The following is a 12,081-nucleotide window of genomic DNA, read 5'->3' as shown; positions in this document are numbered from 1 at the left end:
ACACACACACATTTCCCTCTTCAAACCCCCCCACCCCCAGGTTCTGGACTTTGCTTCTGGTGCTCCCTTCTCAGAGGCTCATGCCAGGCTCTGTTCTAAGCAGAGGGGCTTGCCTGTCTCTCTCTTCCTCTCTCCTTGCTCCTAAGAAGCATCTGGGCCAAAGGTTCCCAGCCTGGGACCCCATCGTTGGGAAGACTGCCCAGTTTCGCTGCCCCCCAGTGCCCCTTCCCAGTCTTCTGAAAACCCTTCCCTTTCTGTTTATCTGACTTTCCTGGCTGCCGGCTCCCTTCTGCCCCAGGAGCCTTTCGTCCCGCGGGAACCTGCTCCATATTCTCAGCCTCCAGGGCCCCTTTCCTTCCTGTGCTGAGCTCTGAGCTGTGTTTCTCCATCAGTGTGGCCTGGTGTCAGCAGCCCTGCATGGCCGCTGATTCAATTGGGAGCAGGTCCTCATGAGGGTGGAGCAGGGCTAAGGGAACTTCAGCTGGAGAGTAACTGGCTTCCTCGGACCCCACCCTGACCCCAAAGTCAAGAGGGCCCACTAACAGCAAGTCACAGCACCTCCATGGGCCTTGGTTTCCGTTACCCGGTTCTGCTCGTTACCCGGTTCTGCTCGAGCCCCTGCAGGGATGGACGGGGAGTATATGCTGGCACCAGGCAGCCAGTTCACTACAGGACACCCCCTTCCTCCCTGGTACACTCCCTCCCTATAATACGCCCTGTTGTTTCCTGGAGCCAAAATAGTGATACCCCAGTCTGCCTTAAAGCCCTGTGATGCATGCAGGCTCTCTCCAACCCCGTTTTCACCAGGATGGGGAAAGAAATGAATTTCATGAGGCAGTGGAGACTGGGCCATTAAAAACAACAACAAACGATTGGTGTAAAACCTAAGGCCCATTTCACCTTGGAAATTCTGTCCTTGTGCCCTGGAGACTAATGCTGTAATGGCTCAAACTTACTGAACACTTACTGTATGCAAAGTGCATAATAAATGATTATGATTTCCTTAGGACAACTCAACTCTTATCCTCACACTACAAATGAGAGGTAAACTAGTGTCACTCGGGAGCGGGAGCCCTAACCACTGTGCCCTGCTCCTCCCAGACCTGCCCACCCCACAGGTGGGGCCAGCGCTCTTAACTTCTCGCTTTCCCTCACCAGCCCTTCTGTGACGGCTCCCACTTCTTCCAACGCACTGGCCTCTCCCCACTCAAGTTCAAAGTCCAGGAGACCCGAATGGTGGCCCTATGTACCTGCAAGGCCACTCAGAAGCCCCCGTACTGCGATGGCACCCACAGGAGCGAGAGGGTGCAGAAGGCAGAAGTGGGCTCCCCACTCTGAGGGGCGGCTGCTCATCAGCCCCAGGCCTCTCTGACAGGCACCCCCTTTGTGGGGAAGGAAAGGGCGTGCCGAGCCAAGAAGTGATCATCCAGGGACCCCAGTACCCAGCTGGTTTATAAAGGACTTACTCCCATAGCCTGAAGTCTCTAACCTGGGGCAGCCAGGAGAAGGTCCCTGGATTAGCACCTGCTGGTGGAGAAGGTGGCATTAAACAAGCCTGCCCATCCAGAACGGTATTCTTGTGGTCACTGGGGGGGGCACGGGGCATACCCCCGCTCTGGCTCCTAACCCTGGTCTGGGGGCACCAGACTGGCCACAGGAGAGAGGCCATTCTGGTTTATTCCATATGGGGTCTCCCAAGGCAGGCTGAGCCTAGAGACGAGAGGTACGAGGAGGCCAGGGGACCCACCCATCCTCTCCCTGTCCCCTCTGCCCCAAAGAACTAGAGGCTCTGGAGAATATGCAGCATTTATTACAAAGCCAGGAGATGCAAATGTCCCAGGGTAGGAGGAGGGTACAGTCATAGCACCTCAGACAACGGACCAGGTGCAAACACAGACAAACCCACTGGGGGAACCCAACCCAGACACCTAGGTTGTGACAGAGTCTTGCCTCCTCCCCGATCTGACCTATGTACATTGGGAGAAAACAGGTAGGCAGGGAGCTCCCGGGGCCTGCCCCTCAGGGGTGGTCCACTGACCTCTCAGGATGGAGTTGAGGACAGAGCTTACAAGTGTCTGTCTTGTGCTTTCAGATGCCCCCGAGGCTCTTTCCTGACTGGGCCTCAGCTGGGGGTAGGGAGAGGACTGGAGGGCTGTTTGCCTTTAGCAAAATCTGGGGTCTGTGCTTGTCTGAGGTTAACCCCACTCCACCTCTCCACTCCAGGTCCCCAAGTGAGACTTTACCACCAGGCTGGCTGATGTGGGTGCCTGGGTGGGGGTAGGGGGACCCGGGGGTGAAGTGGTTCACAATGCTAGAGCCACAGTGGGATGTCAAGGGCGGAGGCCTCCCATGGCCCGAATCTTCTCTTCCACAAGGAAAACGGTGCAAAGGCCACACACACAGGGAAAAAAAACAAAAAAGGACAGAACTAGCTACGCTTTGCACAAAGTTTCCACTGCATGAGGAGGAGGTAAGGGAGATACCATCTCCACCACCCGCTCGCTCCCCAAAACCAGGGGATAAACTGCATTTGTAAAAGGCACTGTCTTAGCAAGTCTCTGGACATTCAACATGAGGGGGTAGGGGGCTGGTTGGGTCAGGGCACGACAGCAGCCAAGATGGAGAGAGAGAGAGGGTGGACCCATCCACAGCCAGTTAAGAGTTGTGCCTAAAGCTTTGGGGGCTGGTGGGCCCTGCAACACCCCATCTGCCTTGGGAAACAGAAGGAGGATGGGGCAAAGCTTTACTGAGCCTCAAGCGGCCCCTCCAGTCCACTTTCAGGTACCCCCCAAAAATAGAGTAGAGCAAATTACACAAGACCCCTTCAAAATTAACACCCATCCCCTACATACACACACACACATAAAGTTTGTTTCCTGTGGCATTTAAATTAATCTGGTTGGTCCATAGAAAATAAGTATGTATATTTGGTTTTTCCTATGTACATATATATATAGAGAGAGATTTATTTATAAAACCCACCCCCCACCCCTAAGGTGGGAGGAGCTGGGGAAAGTAGAAGAGGTGGAAATAGGAGCCCAGAAAAAGTGGAGGGGTGGAGAGGCATGGCTGGAAGAGGAGGGAAAGGTCCCTTTCCTCAAGTTAAGGGGAGCACAGGAGCTCCATTGACAGTCATCTTGCGCCCCCTGCTGGTGGAGGATGGTGTCTGCAGGCAGTTCGAGGCGCCCCCGTTGGTAGCTGTGCTGACCCCACTGGCTGCTGAAGGGGGAGTGGGGGAGGTAGGATGGGTGGCTGGGGGCCCATGGGAGCTGGGAGAGCCATGGGAGGGGGTGGCTGGGCTGGGCAGGGAGGAGGAGGTGGCCGGCAGGGTGGCAGGGCTGGGAGCCTTGTCGCTGACTGACTCACACTCTGATGCCCCACTGGTGTTGGTGCCCTCGGAGGGGGTGGGTGCTGTAGGCAAGGTGAGCCGCTTGCAGGCTGGCTGGACCCGGTACTTGAGGGGGAGAGGGCCGTTCTGCAGGGAGAGTGGGGGGAGAGAGGCTAACCAGGCAGCCACCCACCTTCGCCCCCTCATGCCCAACGAGGAAGAAAGGAAAAGCTCAAGCCCTAGAGAGAAAGACCCAGCAGAGTAGGAGGACCGAGGGAAAGCGAGACCTCGCGACTGAGAGAGCCAGGCCGGAGAGCCAGGCACACAGACCCAGAGAGAACGTGTGAGACCAGAGACTGGAGAGAAGAGAGGAGGCCGAGCAGAAAGCAACATTTACTCCTCCACAGCCACCAGACCCCTCTTTCCCGACCCCAAACTGGGGCATGTCATCTGCCCAAAGATCCTTTTCTCCCGAGTGTGGGAGCTCCGTGAGAGAGAGCCCGAGGCGGGCTCCCCCGGACATGGCCAGCTCGTGGGACGAGAGATGAGCTGTCTGTCTGTGGTCAGAGCAGGGTGGCTCATGCGGTCCCTGTGGGCACAGACCAATGCCCGACCTGCAGGGGTCCCCTCCCAGCCCTGCTCACCCGCCGCCAGGGGTAGATGTAGGCGATGTCCATGAGGGTGTAGTATTCCTTCAGCGGCTCGTCCTCGTAAAGAACCTCCACCTGGACGAGGGCGAACACCACGGGCAAAGAAAAGGCCCAGGTGAGACGGGTCTGGTGGAGCACGGGCCCTCACCCAGGGAGCTTTAAAAAACGCCAATGCTCCGATCCAGAGCAGTGGTTCTCAACCTTGGCTGCACGTTAGAATCACCGGGGAATCTTTTTTAAAATCCTGATTTCTGGGCCTCATCCTCCGGAAATCCTGTTTCTTTGTTACTAATGTTGTGGCCTCATCCCAGAACAAAGAAACAGAATTTCTGGAGGGTGAGGCCCAGAAATCAGGATTTTAAAAAGATTCCCAGGTGATTCTAATGTGCAGCCAAGGTTGAGAACCACTGACCTAGAGCTTCTGTTTAGCTGTTAAGATAGGAGTTGAGTTTTAAAGCTCCCCACGTGAATCTGACATAAAGTTTGGGATCCACTGTCCTAGACCCTGGAAACTCAACGTGTGCTCTGTAGACCAGTGGCATTGGCAGCACCTGGGAGCTTGCTGGAGATGCAGAATCTACTGAATCAATCTGCATTTTAACAAGACCTCTAGTCTAACGGCTCACTGGCACATTCAAGTTTAAGAAGCAACGCCCTGGAGTTCTGCTGGCATTTCAGACTGGCCTTCCTTCAGCCAGCTGGCCCCAGAGATTCTCCTGTGTTTTTGCGCGCGCGCGCGCGCGCACACACACACACACACACACACACACGCACACACACACGCACACGCACACGCGCGCACACACACGCACACATGCACGCACACACGCACGCACACATGCACGCACACACGCACACACGCACACGCACGCACACACGCACACACGCACACACCACCTGGTTCCCATGTAGTCTGCACACTGGTTTCAACAGATGCAGACTGCCCCACCCTAATCTTGGTTTCAATTACCTGTCTACTTGGGCTCAATTACACAACCAGGTAGGCCCTTGGTGACACCCAGCCCGCCCTGAACAATGGCTGGGATGCACAGACTGTCAGACACACCCGCCCACAGACACCCACTGTCTTCAAAGGGCCCAGGGACTCACCTTGTACTTGCTGGGCACATCCATCTTGTTGCGGAGAAACTTGGCGAGATGCATGACGGTCATGGCTGCTGGACATCGCAGGAAGCGCACCCCTGTCTGCCAGGGGAGAGGCACCCAAGGGCTATGGGCCACCCAGGCACTCTCTCCCAGCCCACACCCCACTCCTGGGCAGGCCCCAGCACTCACCTTCTCCTTGTCCCCATCTCCATTCTCCAAGGGGCCCTTCTTCTCCTCCCGGTCCCTGGGGGAGGAGGTAGAACGAAGCTAGGGAGACCCTGGTTCAGGCAGGATTCCCCAGGACACACATCCAGAAGGCCCTCCCTTCCAGGGGAGTGGGGCTGGCTGGGAGAAGGAGGCGACCCAGCCTAGGACCCCAGAAGGACCAGGCATAGGACAGACTTGCCTGACGGTTTCGTAGAACTCGATAGAGAGGCTGACAATCTCATCATCACTCAGAGCCCCCTTCTCCTGCTCCAGCACCTCACCACGGTCCTCATTGGAGCCGTTGGGGACTGCAGAAGGAGAAAACCGGGGGGCTGCCTAGGGTGGGGGAGAGGAGCCCCACCAAGGGCCCAGAATCTCAGAGCCCAGTGGGGTGAGCCCAGCCACCCTCTGAGCCAGGGAAATGGCGTGGTGGTGCATGAAGGATGGACAGCCCAGTGCACCAGCCCTCAGGCCTGGGCAGAGCCACACTCACACTCACACGGTCCCAGGCCTGGGAGCACACACATGAGCTCACCTTCCGTCAGGGGGTACGCGGCATAGAAATCCCGCCGCCGTTTCATCTCATCTGAAGGAGGGAAGGAAATGGTGAGGAGGGAGCAACAGGCTGGGAAAGGGGGGGCGGGGGCAGGAGGAGGGAGGGTGTGTGGATACCTTTAAAAAGCCCAGGGACCAATTTGTAGACTATGTCTTGGAGGGTCTTGTCAGCTCTGGAAAAAAACATACAGGACCCTATCAACAACCCTCTTACCCCGATCTCCCCAGCCAGGGATCCCACTTCGCACCTCCCTTCCTTAGATTCAGAGCCTGGTCTCTACCCTCCACTACTTCTCAGCTGGATACAACCCAGAGGGAGGGAACAGGCCCAGGGCTTCCCCCCGCACCCGAGACCTGGGCTACAGGAACAAGGAGGGAGGGACAGAGGGAGCAGACCGGGAGGCCCGCAGGGGCTGGGGGGGCAGTGCCCGGCCCACCTGATGCTCAGCAGCGGCCGGGTTTTATGGACCTGCACGTCACACATGGGGCAGTACTTGTTGGTCTCCAGGTAGCGCACGATGCAGGTTTTGCAGACTTGGGGGATACGGAGAGAGGGAGGAGTCAGAGCCCCCTTGGTAACCAGGCCCAGCCCCCAGCCCCTCCGTTAGGGTTCAGGTCTCCCTTCTCCACCTGGTCCAGCAGTTTGGGCCCGTTCAGAGCGCCAACGTGGTGGTGTTGTCAGAGAGGGCAGACGCCCCGTACCCGTCCTTGGCGGAGGACAATCTTATGTGTCTATGTGTGTGGATGAGGCCAGTGTCATGTGTCGTGTATATGGTGAGCCCCAAGTCCCAAGCTCCCCTCATGGAGTACAAAACAGCAGCCAGCCGGCTACACATCTCCGGGGGCCCTTGACCTTTACCCCCGAGGCCACAGTGCACACCAGGGGGCACCTGCGTCTTCAGGGGGTGACATTTCAGCCACGGAGATTTCAGATGAAAGTCCCTGGAAGAACTCTGGGTCACAACCTCCAGCCTCCCCTCCCAGGCAGCCTCTCTGTGACCTGGGGACCCCCCACCCCACCAGTCAGAGACATGTTCACTCTTCAGGGCAGGGTCTGTGCTCCGCCTTCCCTGGGCAGTGCCCCCTCCCCCCTGACCCCCCCCAACCGAGGCAGAAGCTGCCCATCCTGAGAGGCAGCCCTCCACCCAGCTCACAGGAATGCAAGCACTCCACGATGGTAGTGGCATCGATGAAGTACCCCCCGCAGAGGGCGCACATGAGGTGAGGGTTCAGCTCCGTGATTTTGATCCGTGTGGTCCGATGCATGATGCCGGGGAGGGGGCTGGGGGGCTGGGGAGCGTCACCCTGGGAAGTAAAAGTGGAATTAGCAACCCAGAGATCCAACATCCTCTCCGAGGCCAAGGCCCTTCCTCTCGGCCTTGGATTGGGTGCACGTCAGCGTCCGGTTCTTTTTGGCCCCCTCTGGGTGTTTACTGGGTGCCGGCGGCTCTGGAGGGTCACCCCACCTCGAGCAACAAGATCAGCTCCACCTCAGCAGCAGCAGGAAAGACTGAGGTTAGACCACAGGAAGTACTACCCAACTTTCCAAAGGATGTGGGGAGGCAGGAAAATGGAAGAGAACAGACTTTTAAAATATCCCCGTAATCCCAATTCATATTCACTCAAGTGAGTGCTAGGAGCTAGGAGGAAACTCAAATAAGCTAGACCTCCAGAAATAAAAGAAGAGAAAGAATAAATTGCCCCTGCCCCTTTCACCCCCTCCAGACGCAAGGCCCCTGACTTGGTCTTTCTACTCCATCCTACCCTCCTTCCATCCCGTCTGCTCCTCCTCCAGGCAGCTGGAAGTTTGAAGGGGCCCCCCATCACTTGTCCTCTGGCTCTGCATCCAGCCCCAGCCCCAGAGCAGCAACCTGGAAGTCTACTGACCACGCCGGTTCCAGGCCTGACGCTCACGCAGGAAACACTGAGGAACACGCAGCTCCACCTGTGCCCACAAGCACACACATCCAGGACCCCCGCCCTGTGATGTCCCCACGTGGGCACTGCCACCCACCATCTCCCACCTGGTGACACCTCCTCTGCCACCTGCCACAGGCTCGGAGATGCCTGCCAAGCCTGGGCACAGAGTTCCTGTCCCCAGCCCACCTGAGCACCCAGCCAGGCTCTGGCAGGGTCCCGGGAGGTCAGGCAAAGCCCCGCTCTGGCTTGGCTGATGTTCTTCTTGACATAAAAACATCAAAGCTGCACAGAGAAGGGGTGGCCCCTCCCTTCTTCCTCTTTCCCAGAGTGAAAGCCCAAGGGGTGGGGCTTGAGAGGGTGGCCAAGTCCGGACTGCTCCTTTACAACACACACCCTTCTCTCCTTTCCAGAAACATTTCTAAAGACACCGCATTGGGTTTTCTAGGACCAGAAATTCACAGCCGGGATCAGCAGTTTCTATAGAGACCCCAGGATGAGTTTGGCCAGGACCCAAACAGCCCATAGAGGCTGGCCAGAGACCGAAAGAGATGGAGAGACACAAAGGCCACACATGGGAGAAACACCAACTAGCAGGGCAGACAGAGCGGAACAAGCAAGCGAGCCAGCCCAGAGAGCCAGCCAGCAGGGAGGCAGCGGCTGAGACCCGCAGGCCCGGCCAGCGGAAGGCGGCTCTGGCCATACACAGGGTGGACGCCTTCTGCCTTCCCTGCACGGGTTCCCCCTTCACAATTATGCAGCAGGCTTGCTGGTGACTCCACTGTTTGGTCGTTTCCATGGTAACTTCGTTCCTGGCAAGATGCCCAAATATTATTACAACCATCCAGAGGAAAGAACAAACTCGGAGTGGCCGTCTCACTGGGTGTGTGTAATTTCAGATGCATACGTGCTGTCTGGGCCTCCAAAGGTACTTTGTATGACTACGTGTCTGTGTCTGTGTCCAAATGCACCCGTGTGCGTGCACAGCCAGAAACAAAGCGTTTGGGGCTCTGATAATGCTGGGGGGTCCAGGTTGCCAACAGTGAATGTCACACCCCCTTCTCCTTCTCTCACATACACACGTACATGCACACAAACACGTAGCGCTTCACACTGCCCGGCCGCCTCATTCACACACTTGTGTTTTCAGACACTTACTGTTAAGAATTCCCATCTAGTTGCTGCCAAGCAGACTATGGGCTCAACACACAGGAGCTCCTGGGCACATGGCCTTAACCCTCACCCTCTCCCTCCCATGAGCATTTGTGAGCCTTCAGACTGAGTATCCCTCAGGTCCTTCTAGATGTGCAGGTGAAGGAAAGAGCTGTGTCGCCTACAGAGGAATGAAATGTTCCCGCATCTCCCGTTTAAGAAATGAGCTCCCCTGTGACTCTCCTTGCTCCACCCACCCCATCCCCAGAGTCTCAGATTGTTACCTCTGGGGCTGGGGAGAAGCCATGATTGGTTCCTCACCTGATTGCCATGGTTACCTGTTCCCCCAAGGACCTCTTCCCCATCTCATCCCCCCACCAGGAAGCCTCAGGGCCCTACAACTGACACCCAATTCCTCCCCAGCTGCAACTGGCTGGTGTGTTGTGAGAAGCAGAAGGAAGTGGGGTGATAGGTGGCTGGACCGTCAGCATCATCACTTTAAGAAAGAGGCGGGGAGCCCTGGCCGGTTTGGCTTGGTGGATAGAGCATCGGCCTGCAGACTGAGGGGTCCCAGGTTCGATTCCGGTCAAGGGCACATGCCCGGGTTGCGGGCTCGATCCCCAGTGCGGGGCGTGCAGGAGGCAGCCGATCAGTGATTCTCTCTCATCATTGATGTTTCTATCTCCCTCTCCCTTCCTCTCTGAAATCAATAAAAATATACTTAAAAAAGAAGAAGAAAAAAGAAAGAGGCTGGGAGATGGGAATAGCCCAAGGGGAACAGAAAAGGAGAGACAAATCCAAGAAGCAGAAAAGGGAAGCCAAGGGCCACTAGGAAGTGGCCTGTGTGGAGTTCTGGGGGCTCTACCAGGTCAGCCCCAACCATATCCCCACAGTGGGCCTGAGTACCATCACCCACCTCCAATGCCTTCCCCCAACCGGGGGCCAGGTCCCTCAGTGTCTCCTGTCCCCAAACCACTGACTTTACAAGGGCACAACCGCTGGGCGGCCCATGCTTCTGGCCCGGGAGCCCCTGGAGCCCCTGGTCTCGGCTACAGAGGCAGGAAAGGAGATTGACCAGCACCCAATTCCCACTCCTCCTTGCCTCTCAAGCCTGGCATTTGTCTTTCCTCGCCCTCAAAGTCCCCTACTAATAAAGACCACCCTGCATCTCTTTGTTTTAACCAAGCTCTTTCCGGAAGCTCCCCCAAGATTTAGGCCTCTCTTGCCATCAGTTTCTTTCACGCTCCCCTGCAGAAACAGCCGATCTCTGACAACCCAGAGGCCCCTCTGCTCCTTTGGATGCACAGGTGCAGCGTTCTTTGCTCTGCTTTTCCTCCAAATGAAAGTAGCCCGACTCCCTCACTAGAAAACCCCCAGGTCTTGGGAAAAGTCACTCAAGGTCACACATCCAGACGTCTAGAATCGCAGAGGGAGAAGGAGTCTTAGAAAGCACCTTGTCCATCATTTCATTTTACAGATGGAGAAACTCAGAAAGCAGTGGCTTGCCTAACAGTTACACAGCAACACAGTGGCAGTCCTAGGACTAGACTGGCTCCCAGTCCGGTGCGCCTTACACACTGGCACCTCGGCCAATAAGCCTGGCCTTCCTCCACCCAGGAAGGGGGATGTAGGACGCCATGTTCCCTGGAAGACAGACCACTCGGTGAGCCTCCTAGGACGGGTCACAGTCCGGCCAAAGATGACAATCAGCACACATTCTCACCTTGAAGTACGAAGAGGGAGCAGAGCCCTCGTCCCCCTTCCATGGTGCAGATGGGGAAACTGAGGCCGTACAGAAGCACAGCGAGCCAGAGTGCACTGTCAAGACTCAGACCCCAGGATCTAGGAGTCCTTTCCTCTCCCAACAGTGTAGGTGCAACTGTGTAAGCCCCATGGATGTGGGAGGAACATGGGCAGTCCACCTGGGAGCACGGTTAACGCCTCGATCTTCCCTGGATGAGGATCTGCTCCCCAACAAGAGCACTAAAAAAAGGCTTCTAGCCTCCTGGTGCTGGGCTCACTCCATCCTCCCTCCCTTCCCCACCTCCTAGCTTCCGAAGATCAAACAAAGACAAAAATCCAAAATATACACACAGAGCCAGACACACCTCCTCCATCTCCCTCACACTCACTACACACAAGGCCAGAGACACAGCACGTGCACACGCACACACACACACACACACAGCCAGACAGATACTTGGCCAGACACACACACAGACACACCCCATCACACAGGGCCAGACCAGAGCCCGGCCCACATCTGCCAGATGCATATAGCCACCTCCACCCCCATCCAGGAGCACACAGTCTGACATCCATCCCCGGCTGAAACCAGAGCTGCAAACACACACTAGCCTTTTGTGCATCCCTGGCCCACCCAGTGTAAATTATAACACAGGTCTCCTGGCAACAAAGACAGTGCGGCTCCTCACCTCCACTCTGGGGGCCAGAGCCTGGAAGAGTGGGGTGGGCATCTGACCTGCACGAAGATATAACCTCTTCCTCTTCAGATTGTCTCCATTCCCATGGCAACAGCTCCATCCACCAAGATCTCTCCGGCAAGGCCAGGGCAGCAGAGAGCCCCTTTCCTGCCCTCGCCTCCCCCCCAGGACTTCAACTTGAACCCCACCCAGCTACACAGTGTCTGGATGCTAAGCCCCAGGTCTGTTCCCTGCCTCATTCCAAAGACGGCTCTAAGAACGAACGCAACCCCCAACTCCAAATGAGGGAACCCCTGGGAAAACCTCACCACCAAAACACTGCAACAGAGCCGGCTTTATGCTTCTTTTCCAGGTGCTAACACCTTGGAACAGAGTGGAAGGGGGAGGAAGGCGAGAAAGAGTTTCAGGAACAGATGCAAACTGCAAGAGGCCCAGAGAGGGAGGCATCAGAATGAAGTGGGAGGCGACCAAGGGACGCCCCCTCCCCTCCCCCCTACAGGAAGCCCTGGAGAGACTGAGGCAACAGGGGTGAGGGTGGGGGATTAAGGGGTAACTCTTGAGAGACAAAGACCAGGGGCACTTCCACAATATTTTCAGGCACATTCACCACCCCGGCCTCTTCCAGCCATCCGGAGCGATTCTGGGCAGATGGGGGCCTGGGGGAGGGGGGGAGGCATGCCTGGGCCCAACGCGAAGACAGGAAGGACAGGGGTGTCTCCTT

General features: G+C 56.8%; 2 protein-coding genes across 3 annotated transcripts in view; one reads left to right on the top strand and one right to left on the bottom strand.

Moving 5' to 3' along the window:
* The window catches only part of MLLT6 (myeloid/lymphoid or mixed-lineage leukemia; translocated to, 6), a 44,107-nt gene extending 42,538 nt beyond the window's left edge, over nucleotides 1-1,569 (top strand). Inside the window, exon 23 of the mRNA XM_014536222.1 lies at nucleotides 1,159-1,569. Coding sequence (XP_014391708.1) covers nucleotides 1,159-1,338 — 180 coding nt within the window. The 3' untranslated portion in view covers nucleotides 1,339-1,569. The remainder of the gene's footprint in view (nucleotides 1-1,158) is intronic.
* A 221-nt stretch (nucleotides 1,570-1,790) lies between these two features.
* The window catches only part of PCGF2 (polycomb group ring finger 2), a 12,960-nt gene continuing 2,669 nt past the window's right edge, over nucleotides 1,791-12,081 (bottom strand). The window contains exons 2-11 of one of the 2 annotated variants that reach the window (XM_005861913.2): nucleotides 7,002-7,152; nucleotides 6,285-6,381; nucleotides 5,965-6,020; nucleotides 5,828-5,878; nucleotides 5,492-5,600; nucleotides 5,275-5,329; nucleotides 5,089-5,184; nucleotides 3,973-4,053; nucleotides 3,367-3,475; nucleotides 1,791-3,219 (exon numbers count right to left, since the gene is read on the bottom strand). In XM_005861913.2, the coding sequence (XP_005861975.2) occupies nucleotides 3,098-3,219; nucleotides 3,367-3,475; nucleotides 3,973-4,053; nucleotides 5,089-5,184; nucleotides 5,275-5,329; nucleotides 5,492-5,600; nucleotides 5,828-5,878; nucleotides 5,965-6,020; nucleotides 6,285-6,381; nucleotides 7,002-7,152 (927 nt within the window). In that variant the 3' untranslated portion in view covers nucleotides 1,791-3,097. Of the gene's footprint in view, nucleotides 3,476-3,972; nucleotides 4,054-5,088; nucleotides 5,185-5,274; nucleotides 5,330-5,491; nucleotides 5,601-5,827; nucleotides 5,879-5,964; nucleotides 6,021-6,284; nucleotides 6,382-7,001; nucleotides 7,854-12,081 lie in introns of those variants that run through there. The other variant, XM_014536180.1, reaches the window with a different exon arrangement.

Source organism: Myotis brandtii, unplaced genomic scaffold, assembly GCF_000412655.1.
Source record: "Myotis brandtii unplaced genomic scaffold, ASM41265v1 scaffold157, whole genome shotgun sequence".
Taxonomy (NCBI): Eukaryota; Metazoa; Chordata; class Mammalia; order Chiroptera; family Vespertilionidae; genus Myotis; species Myotis brandtii.
The sequence above is the reverse complement of the archived record's forward strand: the minus strand, read 5'-3'. Positions and strand labels throughout refer to the sequence as shown.